This window comes from Dipodomys spectabilis, unplaced genomic scaffold, assembly GCF_019054845.1.
Source record: "Dipodomys spectabilis isolate Male_0828 unplaced genomic scaffold, ASM1905484v1 ptg000173l, whole genome shotgun sequence".
Taxonomy (NCBI): domain Eukaryota; kingdom Metazoa; phylum Chordata; class Mammalia; order Rodentia; family Heteromyidae; genus Dipodomys; species Dipodomys spectabilis.
This window is the reverse complement of record NW_024870850.1, coordinates 1,373,270-1,397,672: the sequence shown is the minus strand read 5'-3', so window position 1 is coordinate 1,397,672 and position 24,403 is coordinate 1,373,270. Positions and strand designations below refer to the sequence as shown.

The 24,403-nt window shown below is 36.8% G+C and overlaps 1 protein-coding gene across 1 annotated transcript in view; it reads left to right on the top strand.

Moving 5' to 3' along the window:
* The first annotated feature begins 2,815 nt into the window (after positions 1-2,815).
* Positions 2,816-24,403, top strand: part of LOC122119862 (vomeronasal type-2 receptor 116-like) — a 38,998-nt gene continuing 17,410 nt past the window's right edge. The window contains exons 1-4 of the mRNA XM_042693929.1: positions 2,816-2,820; positions 5,938-6,084; positions 18,092-18,380; positions 19,519-20,325. Coding sequence (XP_042549863.1) covers positions 2,816-2,820; positions 5,938-6,084; positions 18,092-18,380; positions 19,519-20,325 — 1,248 coding nt within the window. The remainder of the gene's footprint in view (positions 2,821-5,937; positions 6,085-18,091; positions 18,381-19,518; positions 20,326-24,403) is intronic.

Sequence of the window (24,403 nt, the reverse complement as noted above, 5' to 3'; positions counted from 1 at the left end):
TACCTCCCATCGCCACCCTTGAGTTGCTTAGTTCACTTTCATCAATGTGCAGAGCAGCTGATGGGCCACTCTGATGTATTTTTTCACCTGTTTGCCTCTAGTTCTGGGCCCTCCTACTAGTTTCCCTCAAATGTGTACATCTATACACCATATATGGGTCAAGAACATAGAGTCATCTAGAAACTACATGACAAATTAAGAAGAGGTCCTTTGTTTCTTTGGTCCTATTTAATCATCTGTTTTCCACATTTATAATGCCTTTCATTCTATTTCAGTCACTACATTGAATATTCAATTGAATTTATCATACCAAACTTGCTCTACAGAAGAAAAGGTAAATGTTTTCCATCCTTTTATACATAATTCAATATAGCCTGGAATAAACGGCATGAATGTAAAAAACTTTCTTAGCATATTCTAAAGACTTTGGGGTAAATCTCTTAAAATACTTTACATGTCCTGTAAGATTCAGATCAAGAGAAGAAACTTGTCCCATTACTGGAAAGAGATTTTGTTTCAGGACAGAAAACTACCCTCCATGAGGGCTTTCACTGTCAATATGTACTTCTCCACCGACATCTTCTCTACTCACTCACAAAGCTGTTGAGCAATAACAAGGCTGAATTTAACAAGGAGAGGGAATTCACCTTAACCAGAAATACCAGTGTGAATCACTGAAACTTTCTGTCATGGGTCCCCTAATCTAAACCAGATACACTGGAAGAGTGAACTAAGAAACAAGGAATCTCAATATGGTTTTCATTTGCATTTCTTTTATGGTTAGAGAGGTTGAGCTTTTCTTCATGTGTCTATTGGCCATTCTTCTTTCCTCTTCAGAGAAGTTTTTCTTTAAGTCTTCAGCCCACTTATTTATCAGGCAGTTGTTTCTTTGAGGATTTGTTGTTGGGGGATTTAATTTTTTTGTGTCCCAAGTATATTTTAGAGAAGAGACCCTTATCCATTGTATGGCTAGTGAAGATCTCCCAATCTGTGGGCTTTCTATTGATCTTGCTAACTATGTCGTTTGCCATGCAGAAGCTCTGCAGCTTCATACAATCCCATTTGTCCAACTTTTCTTTGATTTGTTGTGTTTCTGAGTCTCTACTGAGAAAATTTTGGCCTGTGCCAAGGAGATCTAGGGTTTCTCCTATTCCATCCTGTAATTTTTTCAGGGTGTCTGATTTGACTTGGAGGACTTTGATCGATTTGGAGTTGATTCTGGTGCAGGGTGACATATAAGGATCTAACTTTAGTTTCTACAGGTGATTAACAAATTTTGCCAGCACCATTTACTGAAGAGGATGTCATTCTTCCGTTCTATTTTTAACTCTCATACCGAAAATTAGGTGGCTGTAAGTTTGTGGGTTCGTTTCTGGGTTTTCAGTTCTATTCTATTGGTCCTCATGTCTGTTCTTGTGCCAATACAAAGCTGTTTTGATTACTATGGCCATGTAGTTGAGTTTGAGAATTGGTATTTATATTCCTTCAGCTCTATTCTTTCCATTCACCATTTGGGTAATTATATTCCTTCAGTTCTTTCTGTTTTCACTATTCGGGTCTTTTATTGTTCCATATGAATTTTTGGATTGTTTCTTCTATTTCATTGAAGAATGAGGTTGGAATATTGATAGGTATCACATTGAATTTGTAGATAGCCTTGGGAAGAATTGCCATTTTCACGATGTTGATGCTTCCAATCCAGGAGCAGGGAGGTTTTTCCACTTCCTAAGTTCTGCTTTGATTTCCTTTTTCATGTTTTTAAAGTTTTCGTCAGAGTGGTCATTCACCTCTTAGTTAATTCCTACGTATTTTGTTTTTTGTGGGGCTATTACGAATGGAGTTGCTTTCCGGATGTCAGCCACGCTTTTCTCATTGCTGGCATACAGAGAAGCCATTGATTTTTGAGGGTTACTTTTATACCCTGCTATTTTGCCAAAGTTTCAAATCAGCTCGAGTAATTTGGGAGTGGAGTCCATGGGATTCTTTAAACAAAAGATCATGTCATCTGCAAAAATGGAGAGAGTTTTACTTGTTCAACCACTTCGGAAAAAAGTATGAAGATTCCTCAAAAGACTCCACATAGAGCTCCCCTATGACCCAGCAATCCCACTTTTGGGCATTTACCCAAATGATCATAAGCAAGACTATACTAAAGCTATCAGCACAACTATGTTTATTGCAACATTCTTTACTTTAGCTAAGATATAAAAACAACCCAGATGCCCCTTGGTAGATGAATGGATCAAGAAAATGTGGTATATATACATATACAAAATTTCTATCCCTCCACCAGAAAGAATGATCCACCCCATTTGTTAGGAAATAGAAAGACTTGGAAAAACTTATATTAAGTGATGTAAGCCAACCCAAAAAACATAGGTCCCATGGTTTCTGTTATTGGCAATAACTAGTATATGTTAGGATAAGCAGAAAAGGTCAAAAGTTACGTACGTATGACCAGATATGATGATGTTAAGTGAAGTGAACCCCAAGATAGGGACACAAATGGCTTTTTTTCTTTCTTAGTATTGTTTCTAACATTTATAATGTACCATATGATTTTTTTTCTTTGTGTGTTCCTCCCCCTTGGTATAACCCCTTTTTTCACTCTATCGGATGTCGGTGCCCTGCATCTTGTATATACATTTCTCTAATTTGGGGAGTGGAAGGGGAAAATGCTTAAATAGGGATACAAGTTGACTCATTGTTAACAATGAGATGTAAAATACACCATGTTATAAAATGAACTTTACTATTTAGACGGAGGAGGAGGGGAGTTTAGTTGTGGGAGGGAATTTATGGTGGGGAAAAAAGGATGGCGTAAACAATGCTTGATAGTAAATGTCCTCATTACCTTGCTCATGTATCTGTAACCCCTATGCACAGTATTTTTACAATAAAAACATATAAAAATGTAAAAAAAACTACAAAGAAGTCCTTGTGTACACTAAGGTCACAATTCATGTGGTGGCTCAATTGTCAGTGACCAGAAAACATACTCTTACACATCAATTATCATTAAATTCATGTACATTATTCAATATTTCTCAAGATCCAAATCTTCAGTTCACTGAACACAAGTCACATACAGACACTTGTCTCCAGAAAAACAAGCCATTCTCAGTATTTTCTGAGTTCATGCTGTTCTTGCACTTCCAAAGGTTTGTTCTAGCTTTTGTACCAAGGCATTTTTCTTCCTAACTCATCCTAGAAGACTGTAACTTTACAGACTCCTCGACCCATCTAAGATTCCTGACGCAGTGAGTGAAATGGTCTCAGACATTTTGGTTCCTTTGGGCAGCAGTCACACATGGTGGTTCTTCAATTCTGACCAGGAAGTGACCGCATCCTCTGCTTTGGTAGATCAGGATTCCCCACCTGAATTCTATGGAATATTTTTAAATGCTGGGTGGAACATTTTGAAGAATTCAGAAACTCTGACAAGTGAAGTCTAGTACTAAAACACCTTGTAAAAACTCACCTGCACCCAGGTCCAACGCCAATATTTTCCACACAAGTGGCACCAGGAATGACAAACCCTACATACAATCACTCTAGGGAAATAGAGAAGCTGCATTTGTTACTTGAGTAAGTAAAAGGTAAAATGCTTCATATATTACTTGTTATGAGTAGAAATACATTAGGTTTCCTAATACAGTAGTGGGAAAATTTGGAAACATTAGTTCTATGTAACAGTGTAATTCTTAAAAATACCAAATGGATAAATGCTTCACCATACAAGATTCCTTTCTCAGCATCTTGGAAGCAACTTCTGGATGCAGGAAGACTTCTCATCTATGATCCAGGCAGGTTGTCTATGGTTGCAAAAGTCCAACTTGCATACACACAATGGCAGTACATGTGCTGATTACATGTTTCCACTAACAGACCTTCTATCTCTATGCCACCTTGCCGCCATCTTCTCCAGGACCCTGGGGCCAGGTAGCTCAGGATGTCCTAATTTATGAATGATCCTTATTTTCCTACCCTCCATGAATTCAGAAACTAAAACTTAACCCAGTATGGAACAGATAACAAAAACAACAAAATATTTAGTATAGGCAGTCACTTCCTAATTAAAATTTCAAATAACTCAGTAAATAATAATAAGAATTTACAAATGTGATTGCATCAAACTAAATGCCTTTGGTTAAACAAAGTTAGCAGTCTCAAGACTAAATAGATGGCCTACAGAATTTGCCAACTAAACATCTGGCAAGTGATTCATAACCAGAATATAAAAGAAACTCAGAAAACTAAACTCCTAAAGAACCAAAAATCCAACTAACAAATTGCCAGACAAACTTAAGCACACTTCTCAAAACCAGAAGCATAAATGGTTAATAAAGGAAAAGCAAAACCAAACAACACTAAATTTTATGTCACTTCAGTGACACAGTCTATCATCAAAAATACAACTGAGGAATTTTCCTAAGAATATAGTGAAAGGGGACACTTACATATTATTCATGGGAACGTAATTTCATGCAACCACTATAGATGTAGGATCCTCAAGATATTATAGATTTATGATATGAACCAGTGCCACCACCTTGTGAGGCTGAGGCCCATTGCATGCATACATGTACACAACAAAGTTAATCCTCTATCCATCTAACATATGCTACTAAGAATTTTTAAAGTAACTGATCAGATCCTTTAAAATGTAATAATTATACAACTTTAAAAGACCAGTGGCAATTTCATTAGAAACGTTTTTTTCTTTTCGTCCCACATTTTAAAGTACATATGTGATGTATATTGTCTGATACCCTAATGCATGATTGTGAACAAGTGTACCAAAATATGCATCCAAAACTACAGCCTTGTGTAGAGTATGTCCACCGCCCTCAAGTAGCTCTGTTCTCCAGGGCCACTGAAGTCTCTGAATGGAATTTGGGTCTAACATATGTTGACAAGTAGAAAACATAGAGTTGCTTTTGATATTGATTTAGGTTTCTGACAGAAAAGAATTTCCTCTATTATCACATGTTCTCAGACCACTGCATCCTGAAATGTCTTGATCTATGTTAGCAACATACGTAATAGTTACCTGTTTGAAGGTAAAAGTTGAGAATGCAAAAGTGGAACTCAATTTCACCATTGACCTTGAGTTATTCACTTGTAATTGCTTGCTTCAGCAGCATCACTGATTCCTTGGGCAACAGCATTTCTAGAGGCCTCTGCACATGCAATTCTTATTGAAACTTCCGTGTTATCAACCACCAATGCCACCAATGTTCTGTGGCTGGCATGTATCTATATATCTCATCTCTCTCTTTCTCTCTCTCTCTCTCTCTCTCTCTCTCTCTCTCTCTCTCTATATATATATATATATATATATATATATAGTGTGTGTGTGTGTGTGTGTGTGTGTGTGTGTGTGTGTGTGAATCAATCCTCTGAGTGTGATGCCCTTATAACTTTCATTGACATCTCACAGGCATGGACTTTGTGTGGACACTTCACCATGCATAGGACATGGAATCCTCTGAGGGAGTCCAGTTGCATCAGATGGCTTTCATGAAAATAGTTTCTTGACACACACCATGGACCAAATACATCCAAGATAACTGTCTCTGGGGCCTCATTCTCTGCAGTCTTGGATGAAATCATAGCACCTGGAGTGAAGAAGGTAAATCTGCAAACATGTTTTCCAACTCATGTTTTTCTCCTGGATGAAGGCCACCAAAGCCAGGCCTCAGGGAAGAGTTTTACAAATTACTTCTGGTGACACACAAGAGGCTTTGAGGAAAGGTGAGCTATAGTGTATACCTCTGTCAATATAAAGACACATACGTACATATATAAAGATATATGAAGATACATACCTGAAACTGTGGGCCTTACTTCCAGCCAGAATTTCAGCTTAGAATATGATTCAGGGATGTGGCCTTTGACTTTCACACTCCTTCTCCAGTTTCCCCTCTTTATCAGGTCCTTGGCTGGCACTAGCTGCTTTTCTACTATGAAGCAACGAGCACACATGGATGGAGATGTGATGATCACTGGGTTTTTCCCTCTCTATGCTCTGGAAAAAGCTCATAGTAACCTTGATGCTTCCAGACAAGAAGAGAACACGCTGTAAGTAATTCAATATTTTATTCCCATGTACTGTTCTCTCCTGAGGATGGGTGATGGCTGAGGGAACTCTAGGTACACACATCAATGTCTGTATTTTCTACACTGACTATCATCTGTATTGAAGCAGGAACAGCTCAATTTCATTGTTTTATCTTGCATCTATTGTTGAGTGATTTTCTGCCTGCTAGTAGGACAGGACTCTATTTCCATACAGCTTCTCCTTTGCAGGCCAGTAAATTCTTCACTTTACTTCTGCATGCCTGTATCTCCTCCACTTCAGCTGTCATTGCAGAAAGTGAAGTGATGTTATTACAATCAACCTGAATCACTGGCATGACATCTGTACTAAAGGGCTATAGTTACATTTCCTGGCCCCCTAAGCCAGTAGTTTTGTGAACTTTTCTCTAGGAACATCTATATTTTGAGAATGTTGATAAAGTGTCGTATGGTAGGCTGGAGGCTCATGCCTGTAGTCATAACTACTCATGGGGCAGATAATTAAGAATGGAAGTTTGAAGCTGGCCCAGGCACAAAAATCTGTGAGACTTTTATCTCCAATTAACCAACCCAAAGCTAGAAGTGTGGCTCAAGTGACAGTGTGCTAGCCTTGAACATAAAAAGTTCAAGGACAGTGTCCAGACACTGATTTTATGCTCTAGGACTGTGTCTCCTCCTTGGCTCTCTCCGTGTTCTCTGTGTCTTGCTCTCTGTCTCTCACACATGTCCACACACATATTCTTATTATAGACAAGTAGTTACTGTCCCAAATTAAGCATTGTATCATTATTTTATGTCAAATATGATGCACAACCCATGCCTTACGAGGCTGGTTAGTGTGATAAGGATCACTTACTGGAGAATTTTATCTGCCACGGTAAGTTCTGCTTTACTTGTGCACATTCATATTCTTAAATTTGGTTCTGTAACATAGAGTCTCAGCAATACATAGCTGTACTTAAAAAAGAAAAGAAGTAGTTGGAGAGGTGGGGAGGGAAGGGATGATAGGGGAAAAACAAAGGAGGAGGTAACAATGCTCTATAGGAAATGTACTCATTACCTTACTCATGAAACCGTAACCCATCTGTACACTATTTGAACAATAAAAACATGTAAAAAAAAGAAAAGAAAAGAACTGCACAGAACTTCAAGAAATTCTAGCAAAGTGATTCCTACTGCAAAAGAAAATGTCATTGTGTCTATCATTTTCACTCCTTTTCAAGTACTGGTGTGACAACTATAGACTGAGGTAGCTGCCCACAATTAAGAGCAGAGATCCCAGGATAGGAATTGCTCTCTTCCCTGCAATAGCATATATTTTTCCTTATTGGTCACTAGTACATTCATCTTTCTTTAGTGCTGGGAACTCAGAGCCCGGCACTGTGCTGTCCTTGAACATTTTGCTGAAGGCTAGTGCTCTAGCACTTAAGCCACAGCTCCACTTCCAGCATTTTTGGTGGTTAAATGGAAATAAGAGTCTCACAGATATTCCTGCCCAAGCTAGCTTCAAAACACAATCCTCATATCTCAGCCTCATGAGTAGTTAAGACTACAGGCACGACACACTAGTGTCTGGCTTAACTTATTCTTTATATTACCCACTATTTACACACGTTTGGCTGATTTTCATTCTCTTAATTTCCCAAAAATATATTTGAGTGCTTTTGTTAAGGCATTGATATAGACACATCGAGTAGTATGATTTCAGCCAATGATGTTTCTTAGCTACCAATAGATATGAAGTAAAGTCTTACCTGGCTTAGGAAAATTTTATGTGTGCTATTGACTACAGATAGCAATAATTATTGACTAAGTCTTTCTTGTAGATAAATAGCACACTGCAATTAGACATGAGTAGGTGACAGATTTGACTCAAGTCTACACCCATTGATTTGGGGTGATGCTTATCAATTTTGATAAAAGATAGAGCTTATGCCAAGTACCTGATTCATATTGTAGTTCCACCATGCATGTAACATATTTTGATTATATTCACGCATTCTTTTATAACCATTTTATTGTGTCACACTTCTTTTTTCTCTCCAATATTTCCAATTTCTTTTACTCATTTTAATTTTTCTGAGGTAGCTAGGAGTGAGCCACTGATCATTGGCTTGCTTTACATTCTTGATTGTCTTTTCCTCTCAAAACTGATACTCTACCACTTGAGCTACACTTCCACTTATAGCTTTTTGTTAGTTAACTAGAGATAAAGTGTGTCATGGTCTTTTCTGTACCACCTTGCTTTGACTCAGAATTCTTAGCCCTTTGCTTCCTGTTTAGCTAGGATTGCAGACATAAGCCACCATTAGAGATAGCTTCAATTTCTTGAAGTATCTCCAAGCTTTACTTCTTATATACCTTTATCAAAAATGCAATTTTTGTCTGGATTGATATATAACTGATGTATATCCTGCTTGCTCAAATGATTGAACATTTTTTTCTGATGTGATTTTGTATTTCTAATTTTTTTATTGTGAAAATACCATACACAGGGGTTACAATTACATGGACAAGATAATGAATGCATTTCTTATCAAGCATTATTGCCTCCTCCTTTGTTTCCCCTTACCATCCATTCCCATCTCCCACCTACACAGTCCTCTCCTCTCCCCCCTTCCCTTCTACCCCCCACGTCAAAGTTGTAAAGTTTATTTTTGACATAACATCTTGTACATCTCATTGTTGCAATGGGTCCACATGTATCACTATTTAAACAATTTTTTCCCTTCCCCTCCACAAATTATACCAACATCAAATACAGTGAAAACAGGGGTTATACCATGGGGGAGGGACATACAAAGCAACAAAGAAATATTTTATAAGTATGTTTGAAACAATAGCAAGAAAGAAAACGCATTCGAGTCCTTATCTTGGGGTTCATTTCACTTAACATCAACTTATCTGACCATTTCTGCTTGTCTTGGAAAAAATTATATTAAGTGAAGTAAGCCAGCAACAAAGAAACATAGGTCCCATTGTTTTCCTTCTTTGCAATATCTATTTCTAATTTTTAAGTGTGTATTTCTTGATTAGATTTTGTCTCTACTGGTGTTTTAGAGTTGTTTTTCACTATTTTTTTCATATATATGTATATATATATTATAAAAAATACTGTACAGAGGGGTTACAGTGACATGAGTAAAGTAATGAGTACATTTTGCATCGATCAGTGTTACCTCCTCTTTTGATTTCCCCTACCACCCTTCCCTCCCAACCTCCCCAACTCCTCCCCCCAATTGTAAAGTTCATTTTCAACATAGTGTCATGTACATCTCATTGCTACAATGGGTCAACCTGTATCCTTATTTCAGCAGTTTGTTATTTCTCTTCCTTTTCCCAAATTAGAAAAATGTATAGGTGAGATTCAGGGCACCAGAATCAAATACAGTGAAAACAGGGGTATTACCATGGGAGAACATACAAAAGAAACAAAAAAATCACATAGTACATTATAAATACATTACAAACAACAGCAAGAAAGATAAAACCTATTTTTTTGTTTTTTTAAATGTTTTTATTACAAAAATAGTGTACAGAGGGGTTACAGTTACATGAGTAAGGTAATGAGTACATTTCCCATCGAACATTCTTACCTCCTTTATTTTACCCCTACCATCCCTTCCCTCCCTACCTCCCTAACTCCTCCGTCCCTCCTCCCCACAAGTTGTAAAGTTCGTTTTCAACATAGTGTCTTGTACATCTCATTGTTACCATGGGTCAACCTGTATCAACCTGCATTTTGTTTTTTCCCTTCCCCTCCCCAAATTTTGTGTCCCTATCTTGGAGTTCAATTCACTTAGCATCATCTTATATGGTCATATGTACATAGATTTTATCTTTTCCGTTTGTCTTAGACATATATTAGTTATTGCAAATAAGGGAAACTATGAAACCTATGTTTCTTTGGGCCTGACTTACTTCACTTAATATAATTGTTTCCAGTCCTCTCTGAAATGAATAGCTAGCAAGATTTTTAACTATTCAATTGTCTGTTTCAAAGTTTCTTTCATTATGCTGTATATTTTCAATTGAATACCAACACAGCTGCTTTAACTTCCATTTCTGGAGGTGGAATTTAAGGCCTTGTATATGAGACAATTGATTCTAGCACATAGTCAAAAGCAGAGATTAATTCTTGCTGTTGTTTTATGAGCTATTTGAATTGTATTTAAGTTACCTGTGTGTGTATGGTCCCCTCATTTTCTCTATTACTTGCAAAGTTTAGGTCTCTATTAAGAACTAATCTATTTTTTTATTGAAAAGGTCATGAGCTGGGGGTTACAATTACATAGGTAAGACTATAAGTAAATTTGTTTTTAATCATTGTTTCCCCATCCCTCTTTACATCTAACTTAACACTTCCCTCTCCCCCAAAAAAGTTGAAATGTTCATATCCTACATAGTGTCAAATGAATATCAATGTTGCTATGGCTCATCAATTGTTCTGCTGCTTCTGTGATTCTCTTTCCCCTCCACATATTGCATTGTCTATTATGCAAAACACAAGGTACAAAAAAACTAATAGAAATGAATAAAGAAAAAAACAATGATGAAGGTAAAAAAAAACCTATATGCAGGGTCTAATGAGAATCTCTTGTTTCCACAAGTTGTAGTTCCTGTTCATATGCTTCATTATCAAACCAAATGCCCCTCAGTAGATGAATGGATCAAGAAAATGTGGTATATACACACAATGGAAGTCTAGGCTTCCATCAGAAAGAATAACATTGTTCCATTCATAACTAAACGGAAAGACTTGCAAAAATTTTTATTAAGTGAAATAAGCCAGACCCAAAGAAAAGCTTGTCACATGATTTCCCTCATTTTTCAGAATTAGAATATGTGTATGATATTCTTAACAGAGGTTCTCAATAACCCAAGTGCTTAGTGCAAAGAACTAATCAATTTTGACATTAAAAAATATATGGTGTTTCACGCATAAATGCCCAGTTTCACAATGTCATCCCTTCTTATGGGTGTGGGGTTTAAGCCATGTATTATTTGGCACCTTCTCCAAGAATCAGATATCTATTGTTTGCAATTACTTTTTGGTCTTTTATTTCCTTGATCCATGTATCTGTTTTCATCAGAATTTTTTCTGCTATTATAGCTCTGCAGTATAAGAGAAAACCAGATATAGAGATACTGTCATGTTGTTCTTCTGCCTTAAGGTAGCTCAGGCTACCTTTTTCATAAAATTTAGTTGTACCTTTTTAATTTTTGTGAGGGAACTGATAGGAATTTTGATGGAGACTCCAATGAATCTGTAGCTGGTTTTTCAGTAATACCGCTATTTTCACCATACTGATAGTGGGATCCAGAATAATGGGTGATATGTGTTGATATGTGTAATTTTGTTGCTTTTGCTTTTGATATTGCACGATTTTTACTTCAGTCTTATCTCCCTGTTGTTTTTGTAAAGCCTCCTCTTTGCTTTATTGATTATTGCTATTGTGTTCTTTATTCTCTAATTCTTTTCCTTATACTTGATTATTTCATTATTTCTACTTATCTTGGGTTTATTTTTCTAGTTCCATGAGATACAGCATAGATTCTTTAGTACAGTGTCTGTACTCCTGATTTCAGCAAAGGTTGTTAAAGTGCCATTTCATTCCTCTTTTTCTGTATCTGTAGATTCTGATAATTGTTTTCATTTTTTGTTCCAAAAAGCAGTTATCTTCTTGAAGTTTGGCTTGAAAACAAATCATTTAATGATGCATTAATCACTGAATGAAATTGAATATTTTAAATGAAATTTATTTTTTTACCTCAAAAATAATTCATTTCATTTCCATGTTATGGGCATATTTTCGGTGTTTTCCTGGTTAATTTCTACTCTTACTACAGTGTGGTCTACAGATGTGCTCGACATACTTTCAATACTTTTTAAATCTGGCTAGATTTGTGTGTTATCATACGATCTCTTCTGGAGATCAAATGCTCAGTATGTTGATGAAAAATGGTTTATTCAGACATTGGTGAAATGTTCTATAAGTGGATGTGAGACTCATCTAATCAAAGGTGACATTTAATCCTCATACCTCCCTGTTGAGCTTCTCTGGATGATCTCTCCAGAAAATCTTCAACTATTAATATATCGAGGACTATTTCAAAGGCTGCTTAAGTAGAGTTAAGTGATTGGATAGTGTGTTAATATACATTTACAATTGTTATGTCATCTTGTTGATTTGATCCATCTATCATTACTACAAACTTGTCACATTCGGTTGCTTTGATTAAAGTCTGTTTGTGATATACGATGGATGCTTCTGCTTTCTTTTGGCTTTTATGTGCGTGAGCCGCCTTATTCCACTGCTTTTTTGTCCTTTCACTTATTGTTTATTTCTATTATAAAGCTGATGTACAGAGGGGGTTACAGTTGCATAAGTGAAAGAGTACATTTCTTTTGGAACAACGTCAACTGTTCCCTTGCTATGTTTGCTTCCCATCCTCAGCCACAACTTCAATAGTTTATTTTCAACATAGTGTCTAGTGAGTAGCACTGCCTCATTTGTTTACACTTTGTTCCACCATTTCTGTGCCCCCATGCTCTCACAAAAACACATGCATGAACAAACCAAAGGTAGATAAAATAGCAAAATAAGTAAAATAAACAAATAAACAAACAAAAACCTCTTGTGACCATTTACTGGAGTTCATTTTGACAAATATAATTTTGCATGATCAGATGCACATCGTTATGTCACCTTTGTGTTCCTCTCCTAAATATAATCTTTATTCACACTGTGTGGAGTACCTAGAGACCTGTACAATTTATCATGTTCAAGTGACTTTTTATTGTTGGTGGTGGTGGTCATGGGGCTTGAACTCTGGTGCTGTCCCTGAGCTCTTCAGCTCAAGGCAAGCACTCTACCGCTTGACACAGCACCGCTTCTGGTTTTCTAGTGGTTCTTTGGAGTTAAGAGTTTCAAGGACTTTCCTGCTTGGGCTCTCTTTGAACCATGATCCTCATATCTAAGTCTTCTGAGTAGCTAGGATTACAGGCATGAACCACCAGCACCCAACCCAAGAGTCTTTTTTAAATTTTTTTTTTTTATTTTTATCATTTGGCTTGTTTATTTGTAGATTTAGAAGTACATTCTAGCTACTACATTCAGAAAAACCATGCAAACTATGCTTCTCTGGGTCGGCCTTACACTACTTTCTTATACTCATTGAGGGCCACCGAGAGTGAATTGTGTTTCTTGGAATCAAACTATCATTTGGATTGGAGGTTTTATTCATTCAGACATTCTAACTCTTATTGGTAGTTTCTTGCGTTTCCATTCCCAGTCATTATTGACAGATCACTTGTCACTACTTCCAATATGTGACTTCTTCTTCAGGTTTATTGCAACTTCTTCCACCCTTGCTCTCCATCTAGAATCTTCTATTGAGTTCAATAGTAGTGACTTTTGACTTTTGGAATATGAGTTTTAATTTGTCGGTTATACATTCTGTGGTGCTTGTGGGGCTAAAATAGATTACAACAAACTATTTAGGAATGATGACAACTATCCTTGACAATGAGGATAAAACAGAAACAAAATATACACACACAAATAGTAGAGGACTGTGATCAAATCCATAAATGAATTACAGAAAGGTTATAATGAAATCTTTTCATTTAACTGTTAGTGAAACTTTTTCATTTAATATTTTAATATAAAATATTAAAGACATACAAATGAAAACTGCAACTGTATTGTATTCCTCCCATCATTTGTAAATTGGATATTCAATTTTATATTGATCTATGGTAATTACTAGATATATTACCAATTTTTCCCTCTTCATAGGAATTATGTGTAAGATTTGTCTACCACATTTACAATGTTAGAACATTCGCAGGTCACTTTTTATAGTCACTCTTACCAGTAAGTTTTATACAGTTTTAGATTTTTATTCTCTTTTGATAGAAGTACAACAAATTACCATTCAATAGAACAGTTTATGAATACAGTGCCTCTTGATCAGTGCCCCTTTCAACATTCTCACCCACACCTCCCACCTCACTCCCTTCTTTTCTTAATTTTAGGTTATGTATTGAATTGTTTTTTGCCATTTAACAAACAATTTATGTGCACTTTATGTATACTGATGTATATATACCCTCATCCTAGCACTCATTTTTTGGACTTGGACTCTATCTTTCTAAAGAATTATACTATTTGTGTTCTCCATAGATTCTATTAAACTCAGTTAATTCATTTATAAATGCTTGTGTGCCCCAGGCACATTTTAGTTCCCAACAATCATACAACTTGTGCTTCTCTGAGTCTGGTTTACTTCACTTAACACAATCCTTTCCTAGTCTTTCCATTTCTTTATGAATGGTTTGATGTCATTCTTTGTAATGGATGAACAGAATTCCATTGTGTATACAGACTACATTTTCCTCCACTGAGGAACATCTGGACTGCTTCCATATCTTGCCTATAGTAAATAAAGCTGCAATAAGCATGGTTGTAGTGGCAGCATTGTTGGAACATTCTCAGCTCAATGGTAAAGTCACTCTTACTAGTAAGTTTAATAGATTTTTTAAATTTTATTTGCTTTATGCAGTTGTATAAAGAGAGCAGTTGATGAATTCAGTGCCTCAATATCACTCCCACCTGAACCCCATGCTTCATTTTCTTAATTTTAGATTAGGCCTTGATTTTTTGCCATTTATCAAAGCAATTCATGTATACAATGCATCTTCATCTGTGTCATCCCTTCAATATGTTTCACCCAACCCTTCCCTTATTTGTCCTAATTTTGTGGCATATACAATGCATTCTTGCCTGCATTCTACTCATCTCCCATATTCATGCTTCTATTCCTATACATTTGACCTCCTACACCCTGCAGGTATTCCTAATACTCATTTTGTTGGGCTTAGACTTTATCTTTCTTAGTAATTACATTATTTTTGCTCTCCAAGTATTCCTTTTTTAAATTTATTTATTGTGAAAATACTGTACAGAGGAGTTACAATTACATGGGCAAGATAAGGAGTACATTTCTTATCAAGCATTGTTGCTTCTTCTTTGTTTCCCCTTCCCATCCCTTCCCATACTCCCCCTACTTCCCCCACTCTATCCTCCCCGCCCCCACCAAAGCTGTAAAGTTCATTTTTCGACATAACTACTTGTACATCTCATTGTTGCAAATGTGTCTACCTGTATCCCTAGTTAAACGATTTGTTTTTGCCCTTCCCATCCACAAATTATACAAACATCAAATATAGTGAAAGTAAGGGTTATACCTTGGGGAGGGACCTAGAAAGCAACACACAAATCATCTTATAAATATGTTAGAAACAATTGCATGAAAGAAAAAAAAACATTTGAATACTTATCTTGGGGTCTCCATAGATTCTATTATACTTCAGTTAATTCATTTAAAATGGCTTGGATACCACTCAGTGTGCTTACTTCCAGATTTATAGACACATTCTAGTTTCCATTAAAGAGAGAAATCATACAATCTGCGTTTCTCTGGGTCTGACTTACTTCACATTTCATAATCCTCTCCAAATCTTTCCATTCCTTTATCTTTTTTTTTTTTTTTTGGTCAGCCATGGGGCTTGAACTCTGGGACTAAGCGCTGTCTCTCAGCTCTTCAGCTCAAGATGAGCACTCTACCACTTGAGCTACAGTGCCACTTCCAGTTTTCTGGTGGTTTATTGGTGATAAGAGTTTCAGGGACATTCCTGCCCGGGCTGGCTTTGAACTGCGATCCTCAGATCTCAGCCTCCTGAAAATCTAGGATTACAGGTGTGAGCCATCGGCACCTGGCTTCCATTTCTTTATTAATGGTTCAATGCCATTCTTTATCATGAATAAGCAGAATTCCATTGTGTATATAGATGTATCTGGGCTAATTCAATACCTTGGCTATACTAAATAAAGCTGCAATAAACATGGTTGTGGTGATGGCTTTAATGTTTTTTTGTTTGTTCAATATTGGATATATTCTCAGAAGTGGAGTTGTTGGCTCCTAGGGTAGGTTTATGTTTAGTGTTTGAGGACCCTCCATACTACTTTCCAAACTAGTTGAACAAATTTCTATTCCCACCAACAGTGTAATAGAGTCTCTTTGGACCACATCCTCACCAACATTTCTTATTGTTTTCTTGATAATGGCCATTCTGAGTTGAGACACAATCCCATTTCGGTCTTCATTTGCATTTCTTTATGGAAAGAGATGTTCAACATTTTTTGATGTGTTTATTTGCCATTCTTATTTCTTCTTCTGAGAAGTCTCTCTGAAGTCATTAGCTCATTCATTACTCAGATACTCTTAACTGTGCTTCTCTGAGAACATCTTTATCCTTTCTTCATTTCTAATGGATATCTTTTGTAGGCTCAGTATTCTTTGTGGATAATTTACATATATTTTATCTGCATTATTAATGTAAAGATTTCTTGCCACATTCTTTAGATTATATGGATACTACTGAGGATTCAGCTATTAGGGAAATGAGAGCACACCTATATGATATGAGTCCCATTTCTGTTATAGTTTAGAGAATCCTCCCTGTATATGTATCTCACTTGTGAAATAATGATGAGACAGCTTGCTGTAGATGTTATAGTCAAAAATTTCATTGTCCTTCATGTTAAGGAATAGTACACTGTATCCTTGTTCACAATTCCTTTTTTGAAAATAATCAACTTTTGAAAAACCTTTTCACACATCTTCATTCTTACTTACAGTTTGCTTTGCCATATGTGTGGTTCAATTAGATTTCCCTCAAAGTCACTATTTTCTTCTTCACAAACATGATAGGTTTTCATTGTAATCATTTCATATATACCTACAGCATATGTTGAACAAGTTTATCCTTTAATTAGTAGTTCCGATGTGCCTTCATTGTTTCCATTTTTGAAGAATGTCTGTTGATTTCATTATATAAATTTCTTTAGAATGTGCATAACACATGTACATGTGGGCAAGTGCGTACATGTGCATGTGTGTGCGCATGTGCACGTGCACGTGCATGTACACATACACACACCTGGCACTCACAGACATGAAACACAGAAAAATAGAAGAGTACTTTGAAACTTTTTTTTGGGTGGGGTCCGGTCATGGGGCCTGAACTCTGGGCCAGGGTGCTGTCCCTCAACTCTTCAGCTCAATGCTAGCACTCTACCACTTGAGCCACAGCACCACTTCCAGCTTTTATTTTTGCTTATGTGGTGCTGAGGAATCGAACCCAGGACCTCATGTATGCAAGGCCAGCACTTTACCACTGAGCTACCTTCCCAGCCCACTCTGAAACTTTTTATTTCTCTCTATTTGTTCCTTTTCAGTTTCTCAATCTATATATATTTGGAAGAGAATAGTGAGCACAGCATTTTACCATGGTGGCCTTGGAATTGGGATTGCATTGTAATTCTTCCTTACAATTCTCTTCTCAACCTCCATATTGGATGCTCCCCTCTCCATAATTAGTTCATTGGAGTTGGATGCAACCCTTTTGCTTTATTGTATAAATAAAAATAAAATTCTCTTACCTTATATTTTAGCTCTTGTTCTTGTTGATATTCCAGGAAGAGCTGTTCAACAAGTTGAGTCTGTTGGAACAGTTTGCTATATAATCTTTCATAAATAACACTTTGCTTCTGAAAGTTGCTCTTAATTTGAACATTCATTAGTTAGTCTGACCTGCCATACAAACCCATAACACAACTGGGTGACCCAAACACAAGATTTCCAGAATATTTTCTGCCTCATGAAAACCTAATGCAATGGATAACAGCTTTTTGCTGTGGTGCATGCAATAGTGGGAGAAAAGGAAGCTGTCTCTCAGTTTAATTAAGTTTCTGAATCTCATTCATGGCATGTTCCTTTCATGTCCTTAACTAATTCTATATACAAACATAAGACATTGCATTCACATTCTATTCCAATTAGGATAATATTTTAACAGTCATTAGCAGAGAATTGAGAATTCATTCCATGAAAATCCTAAGTTTTGTAAAAATCCTCCTAAATTTCTATGCTTATTATACAGGCTTATCTTCAAGAACTATCAGTTTGTTTTGACCTTGGCTTTTGCTATTGAAGAGATCAACAAAAACCCTGATCTTTTACACAACTTCTCTCTGGGATTTGATATGTATAATATTCACTTCAGAGCTTGGACAATATTCAAGAATCCGTTCACTTGGCTCTTTGGGAAGTACAAGATTCCAAACTACTTCTGTATGAGAGAAATGAGGTCTATAGCAGTACTTACAGGACCATCAGGAATAACATCTGAACAAATTGGGACGTTGCTGGGACTCTACAGATTTCCACAGGTGAGGGTGGAAGATGTAGAAGGATATAAAAATGACTAATATTTCATGTGCTAGAAGAGAATGAAGGAAGAGACTTATGAGCCTATCAAATTTTGTGGCATCAAAAAGTAAGTATTCAAAATTATATGTAAAGTGGGATGTGTGTGTGTGTGTGTGTGTGTGTGTGTGTGTGTGTGTGTGTGTGTGTATGTGTGTGTGTGTATTCACTGTTCAAGAAAGGGGAAATGGAGAGTTAGAGCAGACAAATAATTTATTGTTTCAAGCCTTATCAATATTTTTCTTTAAGACAATCAGGAAATGGAAAAAGACTTTGTAGTGTGAAGATATGTTGAGCAGGGTACTGATGACCCACACCTGTATGCTAACTAATCAGGAAACTTATATCTGCAATTAACCAGCAACAAGCAGAAAGTAAATGTGTTGATCAACTGATCGAGCAGTCTTGAGGGGAAAAACCAAGGAAATGCATGAGGACATGAGTTTTCACCCCTCTACTGGCTTGTAACTACACACTTGCACACAGAGATGTGCAAGATATTATGTTGAATGAAGTAAGTCAGGCTCAGATCGAGAAATGTGAAATGTGTTCTCTCATATGTGAAAGTTAGATCTAAAATATGAACTATGTAATATGAAATTAATATGGCACATACACATAGCCTCTTACATATATATTTACATATGTATATATATATATATATATGTATATATATATATATATATATATATGATCAATCTGGTGAAAGTATGGTACACATAGGGGTGAAAGTCCATGCTGTGACTTTTCTAATAAAAAATAAACACCAGATTGCATATTTTGTCTGAGTCAGGTAGCTGTTGACAGAAAAGGCAGAAGAACAAGGAATGGATAGGTGGAAATAAACAATGTAATATTCAATATACATGTGTGAAAATGGAATTAAAAAAGGCAGGGAGTGGGTGGGGTTGATATTGATGGGAAAAGTTAATAAAAATTGTGACAGATCAGGAGATATTTCACAAATAATTTCACATGTTCTACAACTATTCAAAAACAATTAAACTAATTTTTCAAAACTAAAACAAAACCTACCTTCCACCTACTTTACCTACTGGTAATCTTCTCATTCATGAAGCATCCAATTTTCTTTCTCTTTAGCTTACCATGGGGCCTTTTGATCATGCCCTGAGTGACCATCACAATTTTCCTGCTCTCTATCAGCTGGCCCCAAAGGACACATCAATAGCCACTGCCATGGTCTCCTTACTGCTTTATTTCAGCTGGAGCTGGGTGGGTCTATTGACCTCACAGGATGAAAATGGTTCATGGGTTCTTGCTGAATTGAAAGAAGAGATGACCAAGAACAGAGTTTGTGTGGCCTATGAGCTACTGATCTCAAGCAAAGGTGTGTCTCATCTATTCAAATTAATCGAAGTTTATAATGAGATAAATAAATCTTCAGCAAATGTCCTCATCATATATGGTGATAATGAATCACTACTAGATTTAATGGTGTGTATTGAGCAACTTTTAATCAAAGGCAAAGTTTGTATCATGAACTCACAGTGGGATTTAACCATGAGAAGGAAATATTTCATTCTAGGCTCATTGCATGTTCCTCTTATTTTTTCACATCATCATACAGATCTTTCTGGATTCACAGATTTTGTCAAGGCAGTAAACCCTTCCAAATACCCAGAAGACATTTTTCTTGCTAGGATGTGGTTTCTGTCATTTAATTGCTCAGATGCTGACTCTGACTGTGTAACATGGGACAATTGTCCTCATGAAGCCTCTTTGGATTGGTTGTCTGGGTATATTTCTGTCATGACTATGTCTGGAGATAGTTACAATATATACAATGCTGTGTATGCTGTGGCCCAGGCTCTCCATGAGATGCTTCTTCATCAAACAGAAGATCACACAATGGGAAATAGAAAAGGAACAGTGCCTTCCCCTGCACAGGTAATTTCACCTTTGTTCAATGGCATATACCATGAACAAAGGCACTTCCTAGAATGTGTTTTATTCTATAAAATTAAATATTCCAGGTGTTTTCCCAAACTCAGGAAATAACTTTTTTTGTCGGTTGTGGGGCTTGAACTCTCGGCTTGGGCACTACTCAGCTCAAGGCGAACGCTTTACCACTTGAGCCACAGCACCACTTCCAGTTTTCTAGTGGTTTTTATTGGAGATGAGAGTCTCATGGACTTTCCTGCCCAGGCTGGCTTTGAACCGTGATCCTTAGATCTCAGCCTCCTGAGTAGCTAGGATTACAGGCATGAGCCACTGGCACCCAGCCAGGAAATAACTTTTGTTTAAATATTATGAGGTCTTACAGACATATGTTCAAATGCTCTTCTGAAATCAACTGGCCAGTAACAAGAATAAAATGTATTCCATAATTCTGTATATTGTTTTTATTTTGTTGGTTCAGAGGCATGAATGTTTTTTTTTTAATTTTATTTTATTTTAATTGAGAACATACTGTACAGAGGGGTTAAAATTACATGGGCAGGAAAATGCATACATTTCTTACCAAGCATTGCAGCCTCCTCCTTTGTTTACCCTTCACCTCCCTTCCCAGCCTCCCCCCTCCCCCCCCACCCAATCATACCCCCCCTCCCCCCCCACCGACATTGTAAAGCTGGTTTTGACATGACATTTTGTACTTCTCATTGTTGCAACAGGTCCACCTGAGTCCTTAAACGACTTGTTTGTCCCCGCCTCCTCCACATGTTATACTGACATCAAATATAGTGAAAGCGGGGATCTAGCTTTAGTTTTCTACAAGTAGGTAACCAATTTTGCCAGCACCATTCATTGAAGAGGCTGTCTTTCTTCCATTCTATTTTTTTAGCTCCCTTATCAAAGATTAGATGGCTATGTTTCTGTAGGTTCATTTCTGGGTTTTCAATTGTATTCCATTGGTCCTGAGGTCTCTTCTTGTGCCAGTACCAAGCTGTTTTCATTACTTGGCTTTATAGTAGAGTTTGAAATTTGGTATTGATATTCTTCCAGCAATGTTCTTTCCGTTGAGGAGCGTTTTTGCTATTCAGGGTCTTTTATTGTTTCATATGAATTTTTGGATTGCCTCTTCTATTTCCTTGAAGAATGAGGTTGGAATTTTGATAGGTATGGCATTGAATTTGCAGATAGCCTTGGGAAGTATTGCCATTTTCACGATGTTAATCTTTTCAATCCCGGAGCACGGGAGTTTTTCCCATTTTCTAAGTTCTGTTTTGATTTCCTTTTTCAAGTTTTTAAAGTTTTCATCATAGAGGTCCTTTACTTCTTTGGTTAAGTTAATTCCTACGTATTTATTTTTTGTGGGGTTATTACAAATGGAGTTGGTTTCCTAATTTCAACCCCACTTATCTCCTTGTTGGCATACAGAAATGCCATTGATTTTGGGGGGTTAATTTTATACCCTGCTACTTTGCCAAAGTTTTGAATCAGCTTGAGTAATTTGGGAGTGGAGTCTATGGGATTCTTTAAATACAAGATCATGTCATCTGCAAAGAGGGAGAGTTTTATTTCTTCTTTCCCTATTTGGATCCCCTTTATGTCTGCATCTTGTCTTATTGCTGTAGCTAGGCATTCTAATACTAGATTGAAGAGAAGTGGAGAGAGTGGGCATCCTTGTCTTGTTCCTGAGTTAAGAGGAAATGGCTTTAGTTTTGCACCATTGAGTATAATGCTGGCTGTAGGTTTGTCATATACAGCCTTTATTGTATTGAGGAATGTTCCATGGATTCCTAATTTTTCCAAAACCTTCATCAGGAAGGGGTGTTGGATCTTGTCGAATGCTTTTTCTGCGTCTATTGAGATAACCATGTGGTTCTTATTCTTGCTCCTGTTGATGTGATGAATAATATTAATTGATTTGCGTATATTGAACCAGCTTTGCATCCCTGAAATGAATCCTGTTTGATCGTGGTGTATGATTTTTTGGATGAATTGTTGAAGTCGGTTGGCCAAAATTTTGTTGAAAAGTTTTGCATCAATGTTCATCAAAGAAATGGGTCTATAGTTCTCTTTCTTTGATGAGTCCCTGCCTGGTTTTGGGATGAGGGTTATGATGGCTTCATAGAATGTGTTCGGTAGTGAGCTTTCTCTTTCAATTTCATTGAAGAGTTGGAGGAGAATTGGTGTGAGCTCTGCTTTGAAGGCCTTGTAAAATTCCGCTGTAAAACCATCTGGTCCTGGACTTTTCTTAGCTGGGAGGTCTCTTATTGCTGTTTCTATTTCAATGCTTGATATGGGCCTGTTAATATAGTTTAACTCATCTTGGTTTAGTTTTGGCATGTCAATATTTGCTAGGAAGAGGTCCATTTCTGTCAAGTTCTCAAACTTATTAGCATACAGTTTTGAGAAGTATTCCCTTATAATGTTCTGAATCTTGGTTGTTTCCGTGGTGATGTTTCCATTCTCATCTCTGAGTTTATTAATTTGGGTGTGTTCTCTTCTTTTTCTGATAAGATGTGCTAAGGGTCTGTCAATTTTGTTAAGTTTTTCGAAGAACCAACTCTTTGTTTTGTTGATTCTTTCTATAGTTTTTTTGGATTCTAATTCATTTAATTCTGATTTAATTTTGATTATTTCTTTCCGTCTACTGGATTGGGGTTTATCTTGCTGCTCTTTTTCAAGGAGGTTTAGATGCGTCATTAAATTGCTAGTTTCAGATCTCTCCAATTTGTTGATGTAGGAGCTCAGAGCTATAAACTTGCCTCTGAGTACTGCCTTTGCTGTGTCCCAGAGGAGCTGGTATTTTGTGTGTTCATTTTTGTTAAATAGCATGAACATTTGAATTTCCTTTCTAATCTCTTCCATGACCCACTCATGATTCAGCAGTGTGTTGTTCAGCCTCCATGTGATACCGGACTTTCTTTGGTGGCTTTTGGTGTTGAGTTCTAATTTTATTCCCTTGTGGTCAGAGAGAATGCAAGGTATAACTTCAATGTTTCTGAATTTAGACAAGTTTGCTTTGTGGCCTAAAATGTGGTCTATTTTAGAAAACGTTCCATGTGCTGCTGAGAAAAACGTGTATTCCGATGCTGCTGGGTGAAATGTTCAGTAAATGTCTGTTAAGTCTAGTTGATCTATGCAGCTGTTTAGATCTGCGGTTTCTCTGTTGAGTTTTTGCCAAGTTGATCTATCTAGTGGGGAGAGTGGTGTGTTAAAATCCCCAACAATTAATGTCTTTGGATCTATATGGGATTTGAGGGAAAGTAGTGTTTCTTTGATAAATTTGGGTGCTCCATTGTTTGGTGAATAGATATTTAGAATTGTAATATCCTCCTGAAGGAGAGATCCTTTAATTAGTATGTAGTGACCTTCTTTATCTCTTTTCACGAATTTTAATTTGAAGTCTAATTTATCTGATATTAGGATTGCAACTCCCGCCTGTTTATGCGGTCCGTTTGCTTGGTAGATTTTGTTCCAGCCTTTAACATTGAAAATGTGTTTGTTTTTACGGGCAAGATGTGACTCCTGCAGGCAGCAGATAGAAGGGTCTTGTTTTTTAATCCAACTAGACAGTCTATGTCGCTTAATTGGAGAGTTCAGTCCGTTAACATTAAGAGATAGGACTGAGAGGTATTTGGGAGTTCCTGCCATGTTATCTACCTTCTTGGGGGCTGCGAAAACTGGGTTCTTCCTATGGTTCTTGGATTCTCAGTTTGGGTGCAGTTTCTTGGCCTTTATTGCGATCTTGTTGGTTTTCTATGTGTAGGACATCTTTAAGAATCTTTTGTAGGGCTGGTTTGGTGGAGATGTATTGTTTCAATTTTTCTTTGCTATGGAAGGTTTTTATTTGGCCTTCGGTTATGAAGGAGAGTTTAGCTGGGTACAGTATTCTTGGTTGATAGTTGTTTGTTTTTAGGGCATGGCATACATCATTCCAGGCTCTTCTTGCTTTGATTGTCTCTGCTGAGAAATCTGAGGTGATTCTAATTGGTTTCCCTTTATAAGTGATTACCCTTTTCTCTCTGACAGCTTTAAGGATCTTTTCCTTGTTCTGAGTTGATCCTGTGTGGATTAT